At 42.8% G+C, this 27,352-nt stretch overlaps 1 protein-coding gene across 2 annotated transcripts in view; it reads right to left on the bottom strand.

The window, feature by feature from the left end:
• LTBP4 (latent transforming growth factor beta binding protein 4) overlaps positions 1-27,352 on the bottom strand; it is a 190,878-nt gene that overhangs the window by 18,440 nt on the left and 145,086 nt on the right. The window contains exons 14-24 of one of the 2 annotated variants that reach the window (XM_073549306.1): positions 26,646-26,771; positions 26,251-26,370; positions 17,192-17,317; positions 5,923-6,048; positions 5,665-5,787; positions 5,455-5,586; positions 4,801-4,929; positions 3,932-4,063; positions 3,659-3,784; positions 1,133-1,276; positions 754-963 (exon numbers count right to left, since the gene is read on the bottom strand). In XM_073549306.1, the coding sequence (XP_073405407.1) occupies positions 754-963; positions 1,133-1,276; positions 3,659-3,784; positions 3,932-4,063; positions 4,801-4,929; positions 5,455-5,586; positions 5,665-5,787; positions 5,923-6,048; positions 17,192-17,317; positions 26,251-26,370; positions 26,646-26,771 (1,494 nt within the window). The remainder of the gene's footprint in view (positions 1-753; positions 964-1,132; positions 1,277-3,658; positions 3,785-3,931; positions 4,064-4,800; positions 4,930-5,454; positions 5,587-5,664; positions 5,788-5,922; positions 6,049-17,191; positions 17,318-26,250; positions 26,371-26,645; positions 26,772-27,352) is intronic. The other variant, XM_073549307.1, reaches the window with a different exon arrangement.

The raw sequence follows: 27,352 nt of genomic DNA, 5'->3' as shown, positions 1-27,352 counted from the left end.
AGAAGCATACAGTCTAGATCACGTGAAGTCATTATTGCCCTCTACTCCTCTTTGGTCAGACCTCATCTGGAATACTGTGTCCAGTTTTGGGCGCCACATTTTAAAAAATACATCAACAAACTGGAGCAAGTTCAGAAAAGAGCGACTAGAATGGTGACCGGTCTGCAAACCCTGTCTTATGAGGAAAGGTTGCAGGATTTGGGAATGTTTAGCTTGCAGAAGAGAAGACTGAGAGGAGACTTAATAGCTGTCTACAAATATCTCAAGGGCTGTCACATTGTAGAAGAATCATCTTTATTCTCATTTGCACAAGGAAAGACTATAGCAATGGGATGAAACTGAATGGGAGGAGACACAGATTAGATATTAGAAAAAAGTTTTTGACAGTTAGAGTCAATGAGTGGAACAGGCTGCCATGAGAGTTGGTGAGTTCTCCTTCAATAGAAGTCTTCAAACAGAGGCTGGACAGACATCTGTCTGGGATGATTTAGCGAATCCTGCTTTGAGCAGGGGGTTGGACCAGGTGGCCCAGGAGGTCCTTTCCAACTCTACCATTCTATGATTCTATAAGATCAGCACTTATCCCATGGATAGCTGATAATGGATTGGTGATAATTTGGCCAGTTGGGAATGGCTCTTTGATGGAGGCATTTTCACCAAATGTTTATGCTATGATTCTTACACTGAATGAACTATGATACGATCCCTAAATCTAAACAAGCCCTTCATGAACAGTGGTCTACAGGATGTTACCTGATTCCATGCTGGGACATCTTTGTATTTGGCATGCTTGTCCCCATCCTTTTCCAACTGTACAGCAACATTCGATCTGGCTGACATTCCTGGAAAGCACATTGTCACACACATTGGGGTCTTCCAGGTTGTAATAACACTCCTTAAGGCCTGGGGTAGCCACAAACTCTACCCTGGTTAAGGCGGTATTGCTTGGATATGCCGGACGGGCTGTAGTAAAGAAGGAAAAAATACAATAACATTAAATTAACTTTTAAATGTGAAAAAGAATTTAAAAAAACATTCCATCTAAGATCCAAACCATGCACTAGTCAATTCCACCATGTCTGGTCAGGAATGGTCATAGTCCTACACCCGAGATCTCCCAGGAACCTCTCACCGGCGGAGCTTGTCCGTATGCACTTTCCGAACATTGGATCAAACTCTTCATTGCTGTTAGGACAGATGCAGAGGAAGGATCCTTCCACGTTCTCACATAGGGCCGTCCCACATACCTCTTGTAACGTCTCACACTCATCAACATCTAGAAGAGAGGAGATACCAAGGTTGAGTAAGTCAAAATTCAGCACATCATACTCCAAGAGAAGAAAAACAACAGAACATGACTGTACAGCAGGCACCAAATTTTTTTAGAATTTGATTAGTCTTCAAGGAGGTTTGAAGGTGTATTTTTTATTTTTGGTACTCCAGAGAAGCTTGTTTTTCCATAGTTTTTGGTTACTTATCTTTGTAAGTATACATGTAAACTTTTTTGCTGGGTATCCTGGAAGGAAAGTTAGTAACAAAACCCAAAGTCAATCTAAGTTGTTCCCGAATATGACTTCAAACCAGGAGAATATACCCAATGCTTCATTAAGAGATTTACATCCTTGGCAAAGACGGTTAATCCAAACCCAAAGCACACGAGGAGATTTTGATCTTTAATTAAAAATTTTTGGCAAAAAGTGTAACAGGAGGAGGCATGTCTGACCGCACGGGAGTGGGAGTACCACTTCTTTATTGCTGGCATCCGTGACTCTTCTTTTGATTAGCTGGGCTGGCATGGCTGGGTAATCAATAGAACAACAGGTAATAGGTTGTACTCCCATGTGGCAGCCACAGATCAATTTCGTGGCCGATGGAATGGGACACGCCAATTGTTTCATGCCAACTCTATCTACAAGACTTCAGATAGAAGAAAGTACAGGTTGCTTTGAGGAAGCACACCTGGAAAAAGACGTAACACACCCTGCACAATCACTATATACCCAAAAGGCATGGGAAATTAAAGGCATAAATATACAGTTGTTCTCAAACGTTTACATGCCCTGAGAGAATTTTTGCTTTCTTGGCCTTTTTTAAGGGAATATGAATGATAACACCAAAACTTTTTCTCCACTAATGGATAGTGGTTGGGTGAAGCCATTCATTGCCAAACTAGTGTGTTTTCGCTTTTTAAATTATAATGACAACTCAAAACATCCAAATGATCCTGATCAAAAGTTTACATTCCCTGGTGATTTTGGCCTGATAACATGCACAGAAGTTGACACAAATGGGTTTTGTCCCAGTCCAATTCTTGGATCTGTGTCAGATTCTGGATTCCCTCATTTAAACCTTTTTTGTCTTTCAGGCCTTTGGGGCCTTAATATGGGTTTTTGCTCCCGGTGGTCACTGGGGTTATTACATGTCTTTGGTTTCCCTGCTGATGGTGACCACTCCTCCTTTTCTATATAAGGTCACCTGGCGTATCAGCTGGTGTTGGTTATACACAACAACCAAAAAGAAACAAAGTCCTCCAGCAGATGCATTAAAAATTTTTTTTTCTTTATTGAACCATGTCAACATATGAAAAGGGAATATCACATACAGGAAAAAAGTTTATGAATGCACACACTGAACAGAAAGGACAGTACCGCCTATAATCATCACATATGAAATAATTTCTGTATAATACAAATAGATACATTAAAGGCTAGAACAAATCCTAAAGGACATTGAATAGGGTAATTACAATACAAAACTCATGGTAAAGAGTTGGCCTCTTCATAAAAGATAAATAATTAAACGATAGATAAGATGCATATTTCTCTATATACCATGGCCAGCAATCACGTGCTCAACAATAAGTATCAGTACACTTGGAGAGAGTTGATATAAAGCATAGTTACCCAAAGTTCTCACTGCTGCAGTGTATACCTTGACGCGCGTTTCGATGTCTTCCTCAGAAGGGGTGCACACACCGTAAACAGTTTGGTGTACAAGTCAGATTAAAAAAAAACCTTAAGGTGGCCAAACACATTAAATGAATGACAGCAGAACCCATAGGACTGGCCGACCATCTTATTTGTTTCGGGTGTCTCCTGACATCAGAAGGTTGGGTGAAAAAAAAAGATTGGGCATGTTGCATTTCAGCATGTCCAATCATTCTCTTCTCAAGAGAACAAAATGATTGGACAGCCTCTAACAGACTCTGCCAGTAGATATAACTGGCAGAACGCGATCTTGCCATTAAGATATAATAACTATTGGCCAATAGTGAAGAGTGAATGTCCTCAGATAAGGTGTTATCTGAGCATACTCGGGTGCTAATCGAGTGTCTTCAGTTTGCTCCAAAAATATGTTTGAGAACCTGCAGCTGCATGTCTTGCTTCTCTTGGACAGCCTGTTTGTTAGGCAATCCCTGCATGTGTTGTGGCTATCAAACAGCCGTGAGACATGCAGCCGCAGAGACTTGAACATATTTTTTGAGCATGCCAAAGACACTCGGTTAGCACCCGAGCATGCTCGGATAACACCTTATCTGAGCGTGTTCGCTCATCACCATGGGCCAAACAAGCAATCTGAGTTGCCATGTTTTGTAGTAATTGTACTTTATAATACCAGCACTATAACCTCTAGCCTGGCCCATAATGAAGGCACTCACCCACACAGCGCTGATCGCCCCTCTCCCCCTCATAGCCCTGGTCACACAGGCATTGGTAGACTCCAACTAGATTGAGGCACAGGGCGTGCTCCCCGCAGACAGTCTTATTTAGACATTCGTTGATATCTGACATATGAACATACCCAGGGTTAGGACTCGAGCCAAGCAGTGCTGCCTTTTTAGTTTATGATTGCATGATGGTAAAGCCACAGTCACACTATCACGTGCATAATCGTTTCAGCCTAGTAAATGATGGACAGCTTAGGTTCTCACCAGTACAGTCTCCAGAAGAGGATAGCTGATAGCCGGGCTCACAGTCACTTATGCATTTGTAGGATCCCGGTGTATTTTGGCATCGCAAAGATCCACAGATCGAATCACCATATTCCAAACACTCGTCGATATCTACATAACGTAAAAAAACAAACAAGAAACATCTGTATATTGAGTCACAAGACATTTTGGTTCTCTATTATGTAAAGGCTTTGGGCAACAAATATAGAAATCTTTCCACACTGCAATTTCAAATCAAGTGACAGTAAATTGCATGTGTATGCAGATATGAAATCCCATTCCCATGTATCAGAAAAACTCTGGATATTTAACATGGCTTCTACTACCCCTTCAAGGAAATCTATGATGAATCTAAAGCAAACGAAACACAGGGAATACATAGATTTTGCTATTGAATTACTACTGTGAGATCTATGGCAGAAAAATTCCACCACATGTGGCATTAGCCTAATGCACGGACATTTTCTCTTGCTAAAGGTCCTAAAGGTCTTGCTAAAGGTCCTAAAGGTCTTGATAAAGGTCCGTTTTTGCGCGATTTTTGACGTGTTTTTGATGCGCTTTTTGACACGCGATTTCTGGGATAATTGGGGATGGCTAAAAACGCTCAGCAATGCGGGAATTAATGAGCATGCTGCGTTTTTAGCCGCTAAGCGATTCCTGAGCGGTTAAAAACGCATGCATTGGCACAAAAAGCCAAAAACGCATGCTAATTAATTTGATGCATCTTTTAAGCGTTTCTGCAGCGTCTGAGCCAGCTCAAACGCTGCGGAAACGCTTAACAAAACGCATCGTGGGCACACAGCCTAAAGGTGATTTTGCTAAAATAAAAGTACATAGATGTGACATACCTACACAATGCTGACCCTCACTGGACATTTCATGGCCCCAGTTGCATGTACATCGATAGGTGCCAATAAGATTCTCACAAACAGCATTGTCTCCGCAGATCGTTGAGTTATTAGCGCACTCATTGATATCTATAAAATGAAGATGACATTCATTATCTTGTACTTTATTTTAGAAAAAGTCAATCATGGCAGACATGAATAGAATTGTTTTTGGAATGATTGATATGACTTAAAGGGATTTTTCAGTTTCAGAAACCCCCTTCTCACGGCTGACGTTTGTTTTAAAAGCAAACAGACCATGCTTTACTCACCTTTCCCAGGTCCAGCACTGAGTCTCCATTACTGCTTCCAGTGTTAGATGTGATGCCAGTCAGGGAGCAGCGGTGGAGACTCAGTGCTGGACCTGGTGGGGGGTAAGTAAAGAACAGCAACGGCTTTCTTCTCTAGCCCCATTGAACTTGCCGGACAGAGCCCAGCATTCATGTGCATGGGGGAGTCAGGTGAGATAGTTGTCAGCCAAATAAACGCTCAGCCGGCGCTTTATGTGTATGGACAGCATTATGGCTCCTCTTTGCATCCATTTGAAGTGTTTGAAGTGAGTAAACCAGAACATGAGACAGAGGTAAAGGACAGAAAACAGACGTGTATTCTCACCCGCGCAGTCTCCGGAAGCCGTCAGCCTATATCCGCTATCACAGGACGCAATGCACCGATACGACCCCAGTGTATTTTCACAGGTTTGTGTACCACACAGAGCGGCTCCTCGCTCCTGGCATTCATTAATATCTGGCGGATACATTATTTATTATTTTTTGGCGTGATAATGTAGCAAGACATCCATGATTGGGATGATCGCTATCTCACCTATACAATTGCTGTTATCAGAGGTGGCTCTTAAACCAGTTGGACACGTGCACTGGAAGGATCCCACTGTGTTGGTGCAGCGTCCTCCTTGGCAGAAGATGCCGGTCTGACATTCATCCTTATCTTTTAAGAATACATCAGTGTACATTAATTATAAGAACCTCATGGGTAACACTGACCCTTCGGCTTGTACTGCCCGCGATCGGTAGTGGGTGTCTGTCCCCATTGTACATCCGTGCCCAGAGTTTCTGAACTTACCAATACAAGACGAGCCATCGGGGGTAGTGACGTAGCCCTCCGCACACACGCATCTGTAAGAACCCTCCGTATTCTGGCACTCACCGCGTGGGAAACAGAAGTCTCCTTCCAGGCACTCGTTAATATCTGCAGTAGATAAAATATGCACCAATTTCATCACAATCAAAATGTAGTGGTTGTTGATGAATATGCCTTTGGATGGAATTTTATTTTTGTTGAAACAAAAATCTATTTTGTAATTGGGTAGCAAATAAAATGTTTCACCGTTTGCCTTCTATAGCCACTGTTGCCAGCTGAAGAATAAGTTAACTGAGAATCCATTAGTGAGCTCGTTCTGATTGGGGAGTTTATAACTCGTTGGGGAGCCAGATGGTGCAGCTGGTTTCATGTGACTGAGACCCCACTCACTGCTATGGCCACTTGTCACATGATAATATTTCACAAACATCGGGCCCCCTGTGGGTGGTCAGGATTTCAGCTCACGTGGCTGCGTCCGCCGCACCTTCTTGCCCTATCCTTAACTGTTATTCTTTTAAGCTGATTTATCAACTGAAAGTTCAGCTCAACTTTCATGTATCCAGCAATTAGAGAGCAGCTCAAAAGGAGAAAGAGTTCAAATTTCCTAAGTCAGAATGAGCCTTCTGATGGATTCTCAGTTAACTAATTTTGGAATCAGGAATAAACAGTGTAACACAGCCATTACAGAAGGAAAACTGTGCTAACTTTTCAATTAGAACATGATTGCGAAAATTATTTTTAAACACAATATATGCATTTAAGTAAAAAAAAAATTGCTCTTGAAGTCATTGATATACTCTGTCCAACTGAAGCTTCAATGTTGGACTAAATAGGACATCAACGTTCATTGGCTGGGGATTCGTGACCAAGAATCCTGCCAATCACAGGATAGGTGATAAGTGTTTAATCTCTGGGGACCCCACTCCCAAAACCCCCATCAGTAAAAGAGAAGAGTGATGTGGGAAAAGCAAATGTTTGAAATACTTTTTTTCTCAACAGTGTTCACACAGGAAAAGGATTTGCCAGGGGAAATGCAGAGTGATAATGTAAACTCCCCATTAAGTATTACCTACCTAACCTAGGAAGAAGTGCAGAACCACCTTAGTAAGATTAAAATTGACAAATCACCATGCCCTGATGGCATTCACCCTCGGGTATTAAGGGAGTTAAGTAATGTGATAGACAGGCCTCTATTCCTTATATTTAAAGACTCTATAGAAACAGGGTCTGTTCCTTTTGATTGGCGGCAAGCAAATGTGGTACCAATATTCAAAAAGGGGTGTAAAAGGGAACCTGGAAACTATAGGCCGGTAAGCTTAACATCTGTTGTGGGTACAATTTTTGAAGGGTTTCTAAGGGATACCATTATGGAATATCTCAATGTTAATAAATGTTTAACTCATATCAAGATGGATTTATGAAGGATCGCTCCTGTCAAACTAACCTGATCAGCTTCTATGAGAATGTAAGCTCTCAAATGGACCAAGGAGAATCATTGGATGTCATTTATCTCGACTTCTCTAAAGCATTTGACACTGTCCCACATAAAAGATTGGTAAGTAAGATGAGAAAGCTTGGACTAGGGGAAAATGTGTGTAGATGGGTAGGTAGCTGGCTTAGTGATAGAAAACAAAGAGTGGTTATTAATGGTGCATACTCAGATTGGGCCAGGGTTACTAGTGGGGTACCACAGGGTTCTGTATTGGGCCCCCTACTATTTAATATATTTATTAATGATCTAGTGGATGGCTTACACAGTAAAATATCAGTATTTGCAGATGATACAAAACTAAGTAAGGTAGTTAACACAAAGGAGGACAGTTTGCAACTACAGACAAATTTAGTCCATGAGTCAAGAGCCAATTTTGACGATATCGGTACTACCCGGAGTGACTAATTCTCTTTGGTGTTTTTAGGTAGATGCATGTCTGTAGTTTATGTTTTGATATGATAGCCCTTGCACATCAGTAGCTTAACCCCTTCAGGCCTATTTGTACACAAATGCCTAGGCCATTTTTTGTAAATCTGACCTGTCACTTCATGCGGTAATAACTTTGGGACGCTATCACCTACCCACGCCATTCTGAGATTGTTTTCTCGTGACATATTGTACTTCATGGTAGTGCTAATTGTGAGTCAATAGATTTTACCTTTCTGCATAAAAAATTACAAAATACACGAAAATTTGGGAAAAATTCGCTATTTTTGAACTTTGAAATTCTCTACTTTTTACAAAAAATGCTGATACCCCCCATAACAGTTATTAGTTTACATTCTCCACATGTCTACTTCACATTGGCATCATTTTGGAAATGAAATTTTATATTTTTCGGATGTGATAAGGCTCATAGTTTTATACGCAATTTTTAAAGTTTACGACTAAATTTCCAAAACCCATTTTTCCAAGGACCAAGTCAGTTCGGACGTCACTTTATGGGTCTTGTATAACAGAACCCACCCATACATTACCCCATTTTTCAAACTACACCCCTCAAGGTGTCCAAAACGGATTTTCAAAACTTTGTTAACCCCTTCGGTGTTGCACAGGAATTCAAGCAAAATGACAGTGAAATATCAAAATTTCAATTTTTTGGCAGATATTCCATTGTAATCCAATTTTACCTGCAACCCAGCAAGGGTTAACAGCAAACCCAAACCCAAAATTGGTTACCCCAATTCCGCAGTTTATAGAAACACCCCACATGTACACGTAAACTAAATTATGGGCGCGCAAGAGGGCTCAGCACAGAAGGAGAGCTAGGCGGTTTTTGGGATAATAGATTACACTGGAAGAAATCCAGTGGGCCATGTCGTATTGGATAGACCCTGAGGTACCCCCAGAGTGGAAACCCCCAAAAGGTTACCGCATTTTGGAAACTACACCCCTTAAGGAATGTTTTAGGGGGTATAGTAACCACTCTGACCCAACAAGCGCTCCATTGGAGTTTCATGCACTTGGTTGAGGAAATTGAAAAGTACGTTTTTTTACCGGAAAAAGTCGCTTTAGTCCCACATTTTTAATTTTGAAAAGGGGGACCAGGAAAAAGTACACCCCACTTTTTATTCCCCATTGTCTCCCGAACACGGCAATACCACAAGTGTTGTCTAAAACCACAGTATTGGCGCATATGGGAGGGGGAGGGGGGGAATGTGTAGTGTAGTGTTTTTGTTTTTTTTAACTTTCTTTTACACTTTTTGCCTGCCTGCCCAGACTTGCTGGGACTTGTGGCATGTGCTGACAGGATCTCATACAGGCAGAGGCGACACTGTGTCGGCCCTGCTACATCGCTGCTATGGCTAGAACGATGTTCTAGCCAATCGCAGCACAGGGGGAAGAGATCAGACACTGACATCCTCCCCCTGGCCTGTGGAGTGACTGGTAAATGCACCAATCGCTCCACAGGCATGAACCCCTGCAGCGAATTACGCCATGTTTTACAAGGCATGCTGCGATTCGCTGGGCTATATAGCCCAGCGAATCACAGTGATTCTAGCTGCAGGGGGTCGGCGCGATGGCCACACACGGCGAGGGGACAAGCCCTGCTGCCGGTAAGTGCGGCCATCTACCCCGATCCCCGCGCAATTAGCGGCGGGGACGCTAAAGGGGTTGTGCCGTACTAGTACTGCTCTTGTCCTTTGGTCCAGGACGAGAGAGCAGTACTCGTACGCGCTCGGTGCCAAGGGTTTTAATGTTTTTCTTTGTGTTTCCAGGTGTTTACTGACATATCTAATGGCATGATGGAAGTACCAGCGAGGAAGAAATCACGGATCGACTGTATCATACACTGCTCTAATGATGACAGTGATGATCTGGCGTCCCTACAGGATTTGGACTCCTGGAAAACATTGCTTAGGGCTGCAGAGATCAGACAGCATGAATCCGTCCTGGAAGCAGCTAAGGGCCTTGAAGAACGAGAAATACCACACAAACAATATCACCGTAAATATCGTAGTCTCTTTACAATGAAGAAGTCACTGGATTCTATCCTTGCCAAGGGTGTCAATGTCGAAACAGCAAGCGAAATCCCCAGGAGGAGGCTACCGAGGGGTACCCCCTGTGATAGCAGGGTGTATGCCAAAGTATGTATGTTCTGCGAGAAGTCAAGCAAGTATCTCAAAGGAGAAAAAACAAGGGAGCCAATCGTCCAGTGTGTTGAGCTACGAGCAGATGAGACGATCCGCAGAGCAGCGATAAGGAAAGGCACACAGAGAATCCTTGGTTTACTTAGCAGAGACCTTGTTGCTTCAGAGGGGCACTACCACAAGTCGTGCTACAAACTATTCACAAAAGATGATTCCCAAGTGGCCTGTAGGTCTGGTGCAGCAGAAAATCAGGAAGAAAGCAAGGAAGTACGCTACGGAGAGGCAGAGAGAGAAGCCCTTGAGGAACTCTTCTTGTATATAAAGACTGAATTGTTCCCAAACCCAGAAGTACTGCCTATGATAAACCTCACATCTAGGCTTCAGAGATGCATGATGTCCCGTGGTATCATCAAACTGAAACCATCGACAAAGAAACATGTTCGCCGAAAACTTGAAACAGAGTTTGGTGAATCACTCCTCTTTCTCTCCGATGAGAAAGGTAAGCTTCTAGTCTATCCATATAGCCTATAAATGGACGACCTTGCCCGGCAAGCACACAGCATGACAAAAGATCTGCAAGAAGCAAGAGCCGCTAACTCTGGAGATGTCGTAACCAAAGCAGCAATGCAGCTGAGGAATGAGATCAAGAAGCAAGATGTGAGTCAGCCATGGCCTCCCGATACAGATCAGAATGTCGTTCCTGCATTAGTCACTCAATTCCTGCAAACCCTGCTTACAGGAGATTGTGAGTGCCAAACTCCCTCTGAAAGAGCTCAACGTCTTGCCACATCCTTCGGCAGTGACTTGGTTTTTGCTGTTACCAATGGAAAGACAAAGCCACCCAAGCACGTACTGCTGTCCTTTGCAATTAAGTCTTTGACCGGCAATACAGAACTGGTTCGAACTCTGAATCGTCTTGGCCACTGTGTGTCATATTCAACGGCTGAGGAGATCGATACAGCCCTTTGTATCCAGAAGTTGGAATGTTCAACGGATGACATCCCAATGCCAGCAAATATCTACCCTGGTGTGTTCACAACCTTGGCCTGGGATAACATTGACAGACTTGAGGAGACACTAAGTGGAGCAGGTACATCTCATAGAGTCAATGGCATCGCTGTTCAGTCCAATGTTGCATGCTCTGTGACAAAAGTCCTGCCAGATGTAACCAAGTCGAAGAAAAGAAGCATAATTCCGACAGAATTAATGCTACCAATATACAATGTTGGGCGGCGGGGAGGGCCACCCAGGATTGAGACTGCGAATGTTAACACTACCGAGGAGGTCCAGGATTCAAAAACCAAGAACCATATCTGGCTTCTGGCTAGAATGTCAGACCATGAGGATCAGACCATTAGCAGTTGGACTGGGTTCAACATCCAAATCCGCAGCGACATTGTAGTGGCCCAGGACACTGTAAGCTACCTGCCCACTATCAATGCTCCTGCAACAGCCATGTCCACTGTGAATGAAGTCTTGGAGCAAACACATGCCATCATGCAGACCCTGAAGCTTAACAGAATTGTGTGCGTGTTTGATCAAGCACTCTATGCCAAAGCTGCCGAGGTTATCTGGAAACAGGAGAAGTTCAAGAACATTATAATTAGAATGGGTGTCTTCCCCACAATCTGTAAGCTCCTCTCCATCATAGGTAAGAGATTTCAGGATGCAGGCCTTAGAGATCTGTGTGTTGAATCCGGTGTCATCGCTGAAGGATCAGTGTCTGGAGTGATGGACGGCCGGAGGTACAACAGAGCAGTGAGACTACACAAGCTGGTCTATGAAGCACTTATGAGGCTTGCATGGAAAAACTTCCTTCCATGGCTAGAAGAAAACCATGCAAGGGACCGTCACCATCTGGATGAAACACTGAAGAACATCACAAACTTTCGCATCAGTGTGTCGCAGGGATCCTTCGAAAAGTTCTTGGATAATGAATCTTGCACACTTACCCTGAAGCTCTTTCAAGTTTATCTTGAGACCTTCAGAAATGAACAACTCTCAGCATTCTGGATGTCATACTTGGACATGGTCGAGACCATGCTGGCCCTGGTTCGAGCTTCAAGAGAAGGCAACTGGATGCTTCACCTAGGAGCAATCCGACAGATGATACCGTGGTGTTTTGCCTATGACAAGGTCAACTATGCCCGATACCTAACCTATTACTATGCTACGATGTCTCGGCTGCCCATAGACCACCCAGAGGTCCATGAATACTTCATGAAAGGTGGCTTTTCGGTCCAGATCGGTAAGCAAGAATCCTTTTGGACGGATTCCTGTGGACCAGACCATCGAAGAAACAATCAACAAAGACACCCAGACACCAGGAGGCACAAAAGGCTTCAGCCTCAAAGTTGGAGCTGTCGCCAGATTCTACCTGACATCGGAGTACCGCAGCATGTACTTGAGGCAGCTGAGGGCCCTAATAGGCCAACAATATACTGACTTCAGTCATTCAGACCTACAGGTGTCCAGGATTAGAAGAGATGAAGCCGATGTCCGATCTTTTGTTGAACTGCTGGAGACTGGTTGGTTGAACCCCTTCAACAAAGAGCATAATGGTGAACTTATCAGTTTATCAACAGCGACTGCAGCACCACCAGATGTAGCCAAAGACCTTCTAGGGGCATACAGTATAGGAGAGGATGCATATCACACATTCAAGGATGAGCGTTTGGGTACCGATACGCCAACTACACTGTTTCATGACAAGATGACGAAGAACAATCTTAAAACGTTCTCTAACATCAGAATGAAGACACACAGACAAGGTCTTGGCAAGGAGGAAATTTTGAAGGCTGACAGGAACCTATTTGGCCAGATGATACTTGTAGCTGAGAACAGAAAGCTACAAATGAGTGATGTCTTGACTCATCCCCTGGGGCCATTGCCATGGGCACTTGCCATCGGTGATGGGTCTATGCGCAAGACCAACAAGGCTGCCCTAGCAAGGGAGTTGGAGAGGAATGCTCCTCCTGCAGAGGTGATCCCTGAGCCCTCTGCAACCATCATTGATGGGATGAGCCTGGTTCAGAAACTGAAGGGAAACGATGCAACATTTGCCCAGCTAGCAGGCACAGCAATGAGTCGCGCTATCCATGAGGGTGCTAAGAGCAAGCGCATTGATATTGTCTTTGACGTCTACAAGGAGACATCCATCAAAGATACAGAAAGAGTCAACAGATATGAAGGCACAGGGATCCATTTCAAGAACATTCAACATGGGCACAACATCCAGCAGTGGAGAAAGCTACTAAGTAATACCTCCAACAAGGCAAGTCTCATAAAGTTTCTGGTAGAAGAATGGAAGGCGAAACACCACAGGGAGAAGTTTGAGGAGAAGGAGATGTATGTCACATGTGAGCAGCTCTGCTTTAAGATCACCAAAGAACAGTGGGAAGAGGCTGCTGACCTTAAGTCAAGTCAAAAAGAAGCAGACACACGCCTCCTTCTCCATGCTCTTCATGCAGCAGAATCTGGTTACAAGTCTGTCATCATCACTTCAGAGGATACTGATGTCATGGTCCTGTGTTTGGGCATGTGCCACAAAATCCCATCCCACCTGTTCCAGAAATGCGTGACACAGAACCGGACAAGATTCCTGGATATCACCACTCTGAGCAGAACATTGGGAGGCAGCGTGTGTGATTCATTGATTGGTATGCATGCATTTACAGGCTGTGACACAGTCAGTGCATTCGCTGGCCGTGGGAAGATGACGACACTCAAGCAGTTGAAGATGAACAAGACATACCAGGATGTCTTTCAGGAAGTTGGTCGTTCAGGGGAAGTGTCTCCCGAACTCTTTGAGAAGTTACAGGAAATCACCTGCCACATGTACCTGCCAACTACCCAAACAACTGAGGTAAACAGGCTCCGGTATCAGCTGTTCTGTGCCAGACGTGGAGTGGTAGAGTCAAGTCAACTCCCTCCTTGCCAAGACTGCCTTTTCATGCATGCACTGCGTGCAAACTACCAGGCTGCGATCTGGAGGAGAAGTCTGCAGAGCCAGCCATTTGTTGCAAACCCAACAGACTGCGGTTGGATGATAGATAATGACGGAAAGCTTGTTGTCAAGTGGATGCGAGGGGCACCAGCACCAGAAGCTATTATCCAGCTACTGTCCTGCAAGTGTGTGCGGTCATGCGAACTTCCTCAGTGTATTTTCCTCAGCAATGGCCTGAAGTGCACGGACATGTGCAGGTTACAGACATGCCAGAACAAGGGTATTGAAGACGAGCCAGTAGAACAAGAGTCAGATTCAGAGTCTGATGTTGAAGATATTATGGAGTAACGTTATATAATTATACATACACACACAATATATATATATATATATATATACACACACACACACACACACACACACACATTAGTATGGACAAGCCCATGACATGTTCAGTGTGTATTTACATAACTTGGATTAAATTTTGTTACAAATACTACATGCATTGTATTGACATTTTGGCATTTCCCCTAGATCGACCTTTAATCATTATTTTTAGGAAATATAAGTAGGATCTATTCAAAAGGTGAAAAATACCATTAACCCCTTCGCGCCGGCCGCCGTAGCGGTACGGCGAATCGTACCCGGATCATATGCCGGGCGATCGCCGCGGGTCGGGAGCCGGTTCCCGGTGCAAAGTGGTTACTGTACCTCCTAAAACATTCCTTAGGGGGTGTAGTTTCAAAAATGGGGTCACTTTTTTGGGGTTTCCACTGTGCGGGACCTCAGTGTGTCTCCAAATGTGACATGGCCCCATAGATTTCTTACAGTGAATTTTGCCGCAGCTTCGCTTACGAAGCCTGCCGTGCGCCAATACTGTGGTTTTAGACAACACTTGTGGTATTGCCGTGTTCGGGAGACAATGGGGAATAAAAAGTGGGGTGTACTTTTTCCTGGTCCCCCTTTTCAAAATTAAAAATGTGGGACTAAAGCGACTTTTTCCGGTAAAAAAACGTACTTTTCAATTTCCTCAACCAAGTGCATGAAGCTACAATGGAGCGCTTGTTGGGTCAAAGTGGTTACTATACCCCCTAAAACATTCCTTAGGGGGTGTAGTTTCCAAAATGCGGTAACCTTTTGGGGGATTCCACTCTGGGGGTACCTCAGGGTCTCTCCAATACGACATGGCCCACTGGATTTCTTCCAGTGTAATCTATTATCCCAAAAACCGCCTAGCTCTCCTTCTGTGCTGAGCCCTCTTGCGCGCCCATAATTTAGTTTACGTGTACATGTGGGGTGTTTCTATAAACTGCGGAATTGGGGTAACCAATTTTGGGTTTGGGTTTGCTGTTAACCCTTGCTGGGTTGCAGGTAAAATTGGATTACAATGGAATATCTGCCAAAAAATTGAAATTTTGATATTTCACTGTCATTTTGCTTGAATGCAACACCTAAGGGGTTAACAAAGTTTTGAAAATCCGTTTTGGACACCTTGAGGGGTGTAGTTTGCAAAATGGGGTAATGTATGGGTGGGTTCTGTTATACAAGACCCATAAAGTGACGTCCGAACTGACTTGGTCCTTGGAAAAATGGGTTTTGGAAATTTAGTCGTAAACTTTAAAAATTGCGTATAAAACTATGAGCCTTATCACATCCGAAAAATATAAAATTTCATTTCCAAAATGATGCCAATGTGAAGTAGACATGTGGAGAATGTAAACTAATAACTGTTATGGGGGGTATCAGCATTTTTGTAAAAAGTAGAGAATTTCAAAGTTCAAAAATAGCGAATTTTTCCCAAATTTTCGTGTATTTTGTAATTTTTTATGCAGAAAGGTAAAATCTATTGACTCACAATTAGCACTACCATGAAGTACAATATGTCACGAGAAAACAATCTCAGAATGGCGTGGGTAGGTGATAGCGTCCCAAAGTTATTACCGCATGAAGTGACAGGTCAGATTTACAAAAAATGGCCTAGGCATTTGGGTACAAATAGGCCTGAAGGGGTTAAGCTACTGATGTGCAAGGGCTATCATATCAAAACATAAACTACAGACATGCATCTACCTAAAAACACCAAAGAGAATTAGTCACTCCGGGTAGTACCGATGTCTGGCCCGGCTCATGGACTAATTTGACTAAATTGGAGAATTGGGCTGAAAAATGGCAAATGAGGTTTAACACAGATAAGTGTAAGGTTATGCACATGGGAAGGAGAAACAGATGCTACAATTACTTACTAAATGGGAAACTGCTGGGGAAATCAGACATGGAAAAAGACTTAGGCATCTTCGTCAATAAGAAGCTAAATTGGAGTGCCCAGTGTCAGGCAGCTGCCACCAAAGCAAATAGGGTCATTGGATGCATTAGAAGAGGTCTGGGGACACGAGATGAAAACATAATTCTCCCTCTGTACAAATCACTCGTCAGACCACACTTGGAGTATTGTGTGCAGTGTTGGACTCCGGTGCTCAAGAAAGACATTACTGAACTTGAAAGGGTTCAAAGGCGGGCTACTAAAATGATAAATGGAGTTGGTTCACTACAATACCCAGAAAGGTTATCAAAATTAGGTCTATTTACTCTAGAAAAGAGAAGACTTAGGGGAGACCTAATATATATGTACAAGTGTATCAGAGGGCAATACAGAGATCTCTCCAATGAACTGTTTGTACCAAGGACTGTGACAAGAACAAGGGGGCATTCTCTTCGTTTGAAGGAAAGACAATTTCTGCACCAGCATAGAAGAGGGTTCTTCACGGTAAGAGCAGTGAGGCTCTGGAATTCTCTTCCTGAGGAAGTGGTGATGGCCAACTCACTGAATGAATTTAAGAAAGGAATGGATGCTTTTCTTGTGAGTAACAGTATAGAAGGTTACGAAAACATAATATTATAGGTAGATGGTTGACCCAGCTTAGGGGAAGGAATTTTTTTCCCTTTGGAGAAAATTGGCTTCTACTCTGTGGATTTTTTTGCCTTCCTCAGGATCAACAATGCAGAACAGCTGCACTAAAAATAGGCTGAACTAGATGGACATAAGGTCTTCCTTCAGCTTTCAAAACTATGTTACTATGTTATATTTCACCGGAGTACAGTTTGGCCATATTGACTGGGACTCCATGTAAAGTCCATGGGACTAATGGCGATGGCTGAGCCATGGCTTTACCAACTAAGCACGCTATGGCAGAAGCAGAACTTTGCACATTGACGTCCTCTGACCTGTGCACTGTGTTTTATCGCTGCTTAGTCTGAATCCAGGGGCACATTCACATTGGTAAGAGCCATCGGTGTTAATACATTTTCCATTAGGTCCACAGGAAGACTCAGTCAGACACTCGTTGATATCTAGAGGGAACGTCAGAAACAGATTAATGCCAAAACATTTTCTATTTTTTATATTATTTCCTCTTTTACATTTTAGTGGCGGTATCTCCATTTTCTTCTTTCAATTCTACCTGTAAAAGGGAATTTTGTCAGCAATATATTTACATCAGGAAGGAGCAGTGGTACGGCTGTGTAGGCACTTGTTCCCTAATAAAAACGATACCTTTCTTGTAGAAATCCGATGTGCCAGTCATGAGAAATGTAGCGTAGAAGCTACAGTGGGTACTGAAAGTATTCAGACCCCTTTACATTTTTCACTCTTTGTTTCATTGCAGCCATTTGGTAAATTTAAAAAAGTTCATTTTTTTCTCATTAATGTACATTCTGCACTGAGAAAAAATAGAAATGTAGAAATTTTTGCAAATTTATTAAAAAAGAAAAATTGAAATATCACATGGTCATAAGTATTCAGACCCTTTACTCAGACACTCATATTTAAGTCACATGCTGTCCATTTCCTTGTGATCCTCCTTGAGATGGTTCTACTCCTTCATTGGAATCCAGCTGTGTTTAATTAAACTAATAGGACTTGATTTGTAAAGGCACACACCTGTCTATATAAGACCTCACAGCTCACAGTGCATGTCAGATCAAATGAGAATCATGAGGTTAAAAGAACTGGCCAAGGAGCTCAGAGGCAGAATTGTGGCATGGCACAGATCTGGCTAAGGTTACAAAAGAATTTCTGCAGTACTCAAGGTTCCTAAGAGCACAATGGCCTCCATAATCCTTAAATTGAAGCAGTTTAGGACCACCAGAAGTCTTCCTAGACCTGGCCGTCCAGCCAAACTGAGCAATTGTGGGAAAAGAGCCATGGTGAGAGGTAAAGAAGAACCCCAAGATCACTGTGGCTGAGCTCCACAGATGCAGTAAGGAGATGGGAGAAAGTTCCACAAAGTCAACTATCACTGCAGCCCTCCACCAGTCGGGCCTTTATGGAAGAATTGCCCGACGGAAGCCTCTCCTTAGTACCAGACATATGAAAGACTGCATAGAGTTTGCTAAAAAACACATGAAGGACTCCCAGATTATGAGAAATAAGATTCTCTGGTATGATGAGACGAAGATGAAACTTTTTGGTGACAATTCTAAGCGGCATGTGTGGAGAAAACCAGGCACTGCTCATCACCTGCCCAATACAATCCCAAAAGTGAAACATGGTGGTGGCAGCATCATGCTATGGGGGTGTTTTCAGCTGCAAGGACAGGAAACTGGTTGCAATTGAAGGAAACATGAATGTGGCCAAGTACAGAGATATCCTGGATGAAAACCTCTTCCAGAGTGCTCTGGACCTCAGACTTAGCCAAAGGTTCACCTTGCAACAAGACAAAAACCCTAAGCACACATCTAAAATAACAAAGGAGTGGCTTCAAAACAACATTTTTGACTGGCCCAGCCAGAGCCCTGAACTAAACCCAATAAAGCATCTCTGGAGAGATAGAAACTGGCTGTCCACCAACGTTCACCATCCAACCTGATGGAACTGGAGAACGTTTGCAAGGAAGAATGGCAGAGGATCCCCAAATTCAGGTGTGAAAAACTTGTTGCATCATTCCCAAGAAGGCTCATGGCTGTACTAGCTCAAAAGGGTGCTTCTACTCAGTACTGAGCAAAGGGTCTCAATACTTTTGACCGTGTGATATTTCAGTTTTTCTTTTTTAATACATTTGCAAAAATTTCGACATTTCAGCTTTTTTTTCAGTCAATATGGGGTGCAGAGTGTACATTAATGAGAAAAAAATGAACATTTTTGAATTTACCAAATGGCTGCAATGAAAGAAAGAGTGAAAAATGTAAAGGGGTCTGAATACTCTCCATACCCACTGTATGTGCAAATCAGGCTGGAAGTGCACAGTGGGTGTGTCCATCCTTCCATATACTGTATAAAGACGCACTGACAAGTTCCTTTTTATATAAGTAGCAAAATTGTCATCATGTATACATACAGGTGCTTCTCACAAAATTAGAATATCTCCAAAAAGTTAATTCATTTCAGTTCAAAAAATGAAATTCATATATTATATAGAGTCATTGCAGACAGAGTGATCTATTTCAAGTGTTAATTTCTGTTAATGTTGATGATTATGGCTTACAGCCAATGAAAACCCAAAAGTCATTATCTCAGTAAATTTGAATACCGTAATTAACAAAAAACACCAGCAAAGGGTTCCTAAAAAGGTCCCTTAGTCTGTTTCAGTAGGATCCACAATCATCGGGAAGACTGCTGACTTGACAGATGTCCAGACGGCAGTCATTGACACACTCCACAAGGAGGGTAAGTCACAAAAGGTCATTGCTAAAGAAGCCGGCTGTTCAGAAAGTGCTGTATCCAAGCATATTAATGGAAAGTTGAGTGAAAGCAAAGAGTGTGGTAGAAAAAGGTGCACAAGCAAAGGGGATAACCGCAGCCTTGAAAGGATTGTTAAAAAAGGCCATTCACAAATTTGGAAGAGATTCACAAGGAGTGGACTGCTGCTGGAGTCATTGCTTCAAGAGTCACCACGCACAGACGTATCCAGGACATGGGCTACAAGTGTCGCATTCCTTGTGTCAAGCCACTCATGACCAATAGACAACGCCAGAAGCGTCTTACCTGGGCCAAGGAGAAAAAGATCTGGACGACTGTTGCTCAGTGGTCCAAGATGTTGTTTTCAGATAAACGTAAATTTTGCATTTCATTTGGAAATCAAGGTCCCAGAGTCTGGAGGAAGAGTGGAGAGGCCACAATCCACGCTGCTTGAGGTCTAATGTGAAGTTTGCACAATCAGTGATGGTTTGGGGAGCCATGTCATCTGTTGGTGTAGGCCCACTGTGTTTTATCAAGACCAAAGTCAGCGCAGCCGTCTATCAAGAAATTTTAGAGCACTTCATGCTTCCCTCTGCCAACAAGCTTATTGGAGAAGGATATTTCATTCTCCAGCAGGACTTGGCACCTGTCCACACTGCCAAATGTACCAATACCTGGTTTACAAACAACAGTATCCCTGTGCTTGATTGGCCAGCAAACTCGCCTGACCTTAACCCTATAGAGAATCTATGGAGTATTGTCAAGAGGAAGATGAGAGACCCCAAACCCAACTATCAAAGCAACCTGGGCTTCCATAACACATATGGTGTAATGACCACTGTGTCCACTAGGGGGCGCTGTGTGGATGTCCCAAGAGAACGGATGAGTGGCAGAATCCTGAAGGATAGTTATGTATCTCAAAGTGGGTGGCTTTGAGATGGAGACTTGTGTATGTGTGATCAGTAATATCATTGCTGAGGTGTTGTTTCCAAGTGTAAGGCTGGGTTCACACGTAGCGGAACTCTCGAGGAAATTACCGCGAGAGTTCCGGAATTCCATTCCACGGGAAAATCGCATTTTAAATTCCCGCGATTTTCCCGCGGAAAAACTAGCATTTTGCAAGCGTAATTAGCTTGCAAAATGCTAGCGTTTTCCAAGCGATCTGTAGCATTGCTTGGAGAACTGATTGACAGGTTGGTCACACTTGTCAAACATAGTGTTTGACAAGTATGACCAACTTTTTACTACTGAGGCCGCCTATGCAGCATCAGTAGTAAAAGATAAAATGTAAAAAATAATAAAAAAAAATAAAAAATGGTGTTATTCTCACCTTCCGACGTCCCGCGCAGCCTTCCTGCCTCTCTCCACGCTCCCGTTCCCAGTAATCCTTTGCGAAAATGCCCGCGATGACATACATTCTCACGGGATCGCGACGTCTCACGGTCATTCGCGATGACATCGCGCGAATGACCGGAAGACTATTTTTTATTTTAATTCTATTTTTTACAGGGATATGGTACCCAAAGCCCGGAGGACAGTCTCCTCTCCTCCGGACCGTGGGTACCATCCGCAATTGTTCTGCTTACTTTTCGCATGGTGGGCACAGCCACATGCGGAAAGTAAGCAGAACAATGCATTCCTATGGGTGCAGGATCGCCGCGATTCCGCAAAATTAATGAGCATGCTGCGTTTTTTACCGCAAAGCGATTCCGCTGCGGTAAAAACCGCAGCATTAGCACAGCATTGCGGAATCCCATAGGAATGCATGGGATGCTTATTTTTCGCGGCAAAATCGCGCGGTTAAAACCGCCGCGGAAACGCGGAAAAAAAGCCACGTGTGAACTCAGCCTAAGGGAGAAGTCTTCAGGTAACTAGAGAGATGGGTGGGTTCTGGTTACCTACAAGTCCACCCAGGGGTGTGTCTGAAAACGCCTATAGTAAAAGGCTTTGTGAGTGTGTGAAGGACCTGTGATGAGGTCATAAGCATGTGACCCAGTGGGCGTGGCTACAGACCATATAAGGTGGCCAGGGTAGGTCACAAGGGGTGAATGCTGGGGACCTGATTGGTCCAGTTTGGAAGGTCCCGTGAGAAGGATCTCCTCAATAACAGCCTGTGGAGCGGCTGTGTGTGTAATGGCGGCCAGCGTCTGAGAGTCCCTGAGGAGTGAGTGGATTTCTGCAGCCTGGAGAAACAGCCATGTGGGAACCCTGACGTGGGTGAGATAAGGATGAGGCTGATTAGCCTGTATAGTGGATGCTATCCTGTAATGCTGTTTATATTGCTGTGGTTTATGATGACAAATAAACCTCATGGACTATGTTTGGCTTATGAAAACCTGAACTGGATCTGATTGTGTGGCTGCCAAGCGAGTGTCCCCCAACCTTGAATGACAGCGCTACCTCACACACCTCAGCAGTGCCACAGGCTGATCGCCTCCATGCCACGCCACAGTGATGCAGTAATTGATGCAAAAGAAGCTCTGACCAAGTATTGAGTGCATTTACTGAACATACATTTCAGTAGGCCAACATTTCGGATTTTAAATTCATTTTTCAAGCTGGTGTTATAAAGTATTCTAATTTACTGAGATAATGACTTTTGGGTTTTCATTGGCTGTAAGCCATAATCATCAACATTAACAGAAATAAACACGTGAAATAGATCACTTTGTCTTTAATGATTCTATAGAATATGAGTTTCACTTTTTTTTTTATTGAAGAACTGAAATAAATTAACTTTATGTTCATATTCTAAATTTGTGAGAAGCACTTGTATATACTCTTAAATCACCAACCGCAGCTTCTTCTCTACTGAACACCAATTTAGCACAGGTAGTGTAATTACACAAAGTCACCACTAGAAGGAGCCAAGTGCAAACAGATTTTTAGATAATCCACAGCATTGAATTAACCCCTTCACCACATCAAATTTTCATTTTCGCTCTCTTCCAAGATCAATCTTTTTTTTCTCCTGATGTAACCGTATGAGGACTTGGGTTTTTTTTTGCAGGAAACACTGTAGTTTAGAATGACATATTCTAGAGAAGAAGTTCCAAGTGTGGTGGAATGGTGGGAAAAAAAATTAATTCTGCCATTTTTTTGGGGTTTGGTTTTTACAGCATTTATTGTGCAATAAAGTTGACCAGAAAATATTTTGTTTATAGGTCAGAAGAATTATGTAATCTATAAAAAAAATTTATATTTAACTGGTGAAAAAAAGATTCAGAAGTTTGTAAAAAAAAAATTGGTTTGTGTCGACTTTTTTTTAACCTATAACTTTTATTTTTCCATCAATTGAGCTGCTAGGGGACTTGTTTTTCACGTAGTTCTCTAACGTTTTTATTGGTACCATTTTAGGGTGCATACGATCACTTATTTATTGCATTTTCTGGGGGAGATGCTGTGACTGTAAAAAGGAGTGTACTGTATAAGTTAAATGATGGTCTCATGAAGCTCAGCCTGCGGATGGGCTTAACAGGCGTCCCAAGATTTAATAGGCTCCCAGCTGCCATGGCTGCCCATTTGCTCCACCACGGTAGCGGGAGGGTGGTGAGCACCTGAAACAACATGCAATCGCACCAATTAAATGCCATTGTCAGAGATTGACAGCGGCCGGAGCTAGCTCTGGTCGCTGCTGTTACAGGTAGATGTTGGCTGTATAACACAGCTGGCATCCCCCATGTGTGCAGAGGGCTCAGCTCCTAAATCTACTCTATACACCAGCATCCAAGAGTTGTAAAAATCTATATCCTTAAAGGGAATGTGTGAGCAGAAAATATCTCATTGTTTAAGAGAATTTTTTATGTTAAATATAATTTGTAAACATTTTTTTCTAAGCTTTCAAATTGCAATCTGTATTTAAAGAAAAATCTTGCAAATTTCAAACTGACCACTAGACCTAATATTAGACGCCTACAGTTGTGGCCAAAAGTATTGACACCCCTGCAATTCTGTCAGATAATACTCAGTTTCTTCCTGAAAATGATTGCAAACACAAATTCTTTGGTATTATTATCTTCATTTAATTTGTCTTAAATGAAAAAACACAAAAGAGAATGAAGCAACAAGCAAAACATTGATCATTTCACCCAAAACTCCAAAAATGGGCCAGACAAAAGTATTGGCACCCTCAGCCTAATACTTGGTTGCACAACCTTTAGCCAAAATAACTGTGACCAACCGCTTCCGGTAACCATCAATGAGTTTCTTACAATGCTCTGCTGGAATTTTAGACCATTCTTCTTTGGCAAACTGCTCCAGGTCCCTGATATTTGAAGGGTGCCTTCCTCAAACTGCCATTTTTAGATCTCTCCACAGGTGTTCTATGGGATTCAGGTCTGGACTCATTGCTGGCCACCTTAGAAGTCTCCAGTGCTTTTTCTCAAACCATTTTCTAGTGCTTTTTGAGGTGTGTTTTGGGTCATTGTCCTGCTGGAAGACCCATGACCTCTGAGGAAGACCCAGCTTTCTCACACTGGGCCCTACATTATGCTGCAAAATCTGTTGGTAGTCTTCAGACTTCATTATGCCATGCACACGGTCAAGCAGTCCAGTGCCAGAGGCAGCAAAGCAACCCCAAAACATCAGGGAACCTCCACCATGTTTGACTGTAGGGACCGCGTTCTTCTCCTTGAATGCCTCTTTTTTTTCTCCTGTAAACTCTATGTTGATGCCTTTGCCCAAAAAGCTCTACTTTTGTCTCATCTGACCAGAGAACCTTCTTCCAAAATGTTTTAGGCTTTTTCCGGTAAGGTTTGGCAAACTCCAACCTGGCTTTTTTATGTCTCGGGGTAAGAAGTGGGGTCTTCCTGGGTCTCCTACCATACAGTCCCTTTTCATTCAGACACCGACGGATAGTACGGGTTGACAATGTTGTACCCTCGGACTGCAGGGCAGCTTGAACTTGTTTGGATGTTAGTCGAGGTTCTTTATCTAACATCCGCACAATCTTGCGTTGAAATCTCTTGTCAATTTTTCTTTTCCGTCCACATCTAGGGAGGTTAGCCACAGTGCCATGGGCTTTAAACTTCTTGATGACACTGCGCACGGTAGACACAGGAACATTCAGATCTTTGGAGATGGACTTGTAGCCTTGAGATTGCTCATGCTTCCTCACAATTTGGTTTCTCAAGTCCTCAGACAGTTCTTTGGTCTTCTATCTTTTCTCCATGCTCAATGTGGTACACACAAGGACACAGGACAGAGGTTGAGTAAACTTTAATCCATGTCAACTGGCTGCAAGTGTGATTTAGTTATTGCCAACACCTGTTAGGTGCCACAGGTATGTAACAGGTGCTGTTAATTACACTCATTAGAGAAGCATCACATAATTTTTCGAAAAGTGCCAATACTTTTTGTCCACCCTCTTTTTTATGTTTGGTGTGGAATTATATCCAATTTGGCTTTAGGACAATTCTTTTTGTGTTTTTTCATTTAAGACAAATTAAATGAAGATAATAATACCAAAGAATTTGTGTTTGCAATCATTTTCAGGAAGAAACTGAGCATTATCTGACAGAATTGCAGGGGTGTCAATACTTTTGGCCACAACTGTACATTCCTGTTCTTCACATGGACAATAGGAGCAATAAACTGACTCAGACCTTATTTATTTGTAAAGAAGTATTAGCCAAGTATGCTCCAAACTGGTCAAAGGTTAGTGAGAAGGAGGAGGTGAGCTGTGACATCACCTATTGTAAATGGTGGATCCTGTGTTATCTACTGTATAGAGAGGTGTTATCAGTCATTGTACAGAAGGAGGATGTGAGCTGTGACATCAAATATTATGAATGCTTCTATTGTATTATCTACTGCATAGAGAGGTGTTATCAGCCATTGTACAGGAGGAAGTGAGCTGTGACATCACCTATTGTGAGTGGTGGATCCTGTGTTATCTACTGTACACAGAGGTGTTATCAGTCATTGTACAGGAGGAGAAGGTGAGATGTGACATCACCTATTGTGAATGGTGGATCCTGTGTTAACTACTGTATATAGAGGTGTTATCAGTCATTGTACAGGAGGGGGATGTGAGCTGTGACATCAAATATTGTGAATGCTTCTATTGTATTATCTACTGTACACAGAGGTGTTATCAGTCATTGTACAGGAGGAGGAGGTGAGCTGTGACATCACCTATTGTGAATGGTGGATCCTGTGTTATCTACTGTATATAGAGGTGTTTATCAGTAGCTGAAATCATGTTGGTGATTATAATAAGGCTGTTGAAAAGTTGTGTACAGAACAGGAAGTAGTAGTCTAATATAAGGCCTAGAGGCCGGAGTGAAAATTGCAAGATTTCTGATTTTCTTTTTATCCAATTAGTAACATGAAAAAATTTGAAAAAAATAAAATAGAAAAAAATTAACATAAAAATATGATTTAAACAATAGGCCATTGATCACACAGTCCATTTAAACACCCTCTGGCAGCAGCTGCAGATTAAAGCCGTGACTACTATGCCTCCCTGACAGGTACACCACTGTTTGGTGTGAATATAAGGGTTTATTCTGCACACAAAAAAATAAATAAATAGACTAAAACTTGATTAAAATGTTTCTATAGCCTTTCTAATATGTGACTGATGTAATGATGCTATGACACCCACCCACACAGCGCCGGTTCTGGAGTCTGTATCCAGCGTGGCATTGCCTGCACTGGAAGGACCCCGGTGTGTTGACGCACTCCTGACCGGCGCAGGCTCCTGGATTCTCACACTCGTTAATATCTGTAGAGAGGAAACCGAAAATTACACTGATGAATATTTAATAAATGGTCTTACTAGAATGTCATCTATGCTTTGGATTTTCCCTATCAATTTAATTCTTAGCAATGGGACAAAATCCATGACAGATCTGCAGCAGATTTGCAAATTTAGCAGCGAAAAATGTATAAGTGTGAACGTACTCTTAGGTGTATGAATTTCAGCGATGTGAAATATACCATTCGTTCATGTAGGAGTGCCCTGATAAGAGCCATAAAGCAAGTATCTGAGCATCTTACCAATGCAGTCACTGCTTTGTGCGGTCAGTCTGTAGCCTGCTGGACAAGAACAGCGGAAACTGCCAGGAGTGTTCAGGCATCTTCCGGATCCACAGGGTCGTGGTGTCTGGCGGCATTCATCAATATCTGTATGTGAAGACACGAAACTTGTCATGAAAAGCGCCCATCCTGGATTCTGTATCTATGAGTGAACTATGCTATTCTCATGTCGTAGCCAGAAAGTCTGACATTTCTGCATGGTTGAAATTCTGCAGCATGAGCATGGATTTCTGCAAGCCTCCATTCAAAAGAAGGGCAGACGCAGAGACTTCTGCCCCAAATCTGCTGCGTGAGAATATACCCCAAGTCCCTACCAGGCAGGCACCGGCAAAGCAGCCACCTGGGGTAAGATCATTACTATAGTAGGCGTACGTTTTCCACCAAGCACAGGACAAAGCCGTCTCTGATTGTGCTATTTGGTCAAATGCCCGTAAGACTGCATGTTCCAGGAGTGACAATTCAAGCATAATGCGCATTATACATGGCTAATAAAATATAGCAGCGAATACCTGTCATTACTGTAATGTAGACCATTTTTCAATTCAGTCTCTCCAGGGACTTGGTTGTAGATTTACTCACTGCTATGTGTCTAAACTGCACAGACTTGTGAAAAATATTGAAGATATACAGTGCCTTGTGAAAGTATTCGGCCCCCTGGAACTTTTCAA

Source organism: Dendrobates tinctorius, unplaced genomic scaffold, assembly GCF_039654945.1.
Source record: "Dendrobates tinctorius isolate UK_male_01 unplaced genomic scaffold, ASM3965494v1 ptg000158l, whole genome shotgun sequence".
Lineage (NCBI taxonomy): Eukaryota > Metazoa > Chordata > Amphibia > Anura > Dendrobatidae > Dendrobates > Dendrobates tinctorius.
Note: the sequence above shows the minus strand (reverse complement) of the source record. Positions and strands in the feature narration are given on the sequence as shown.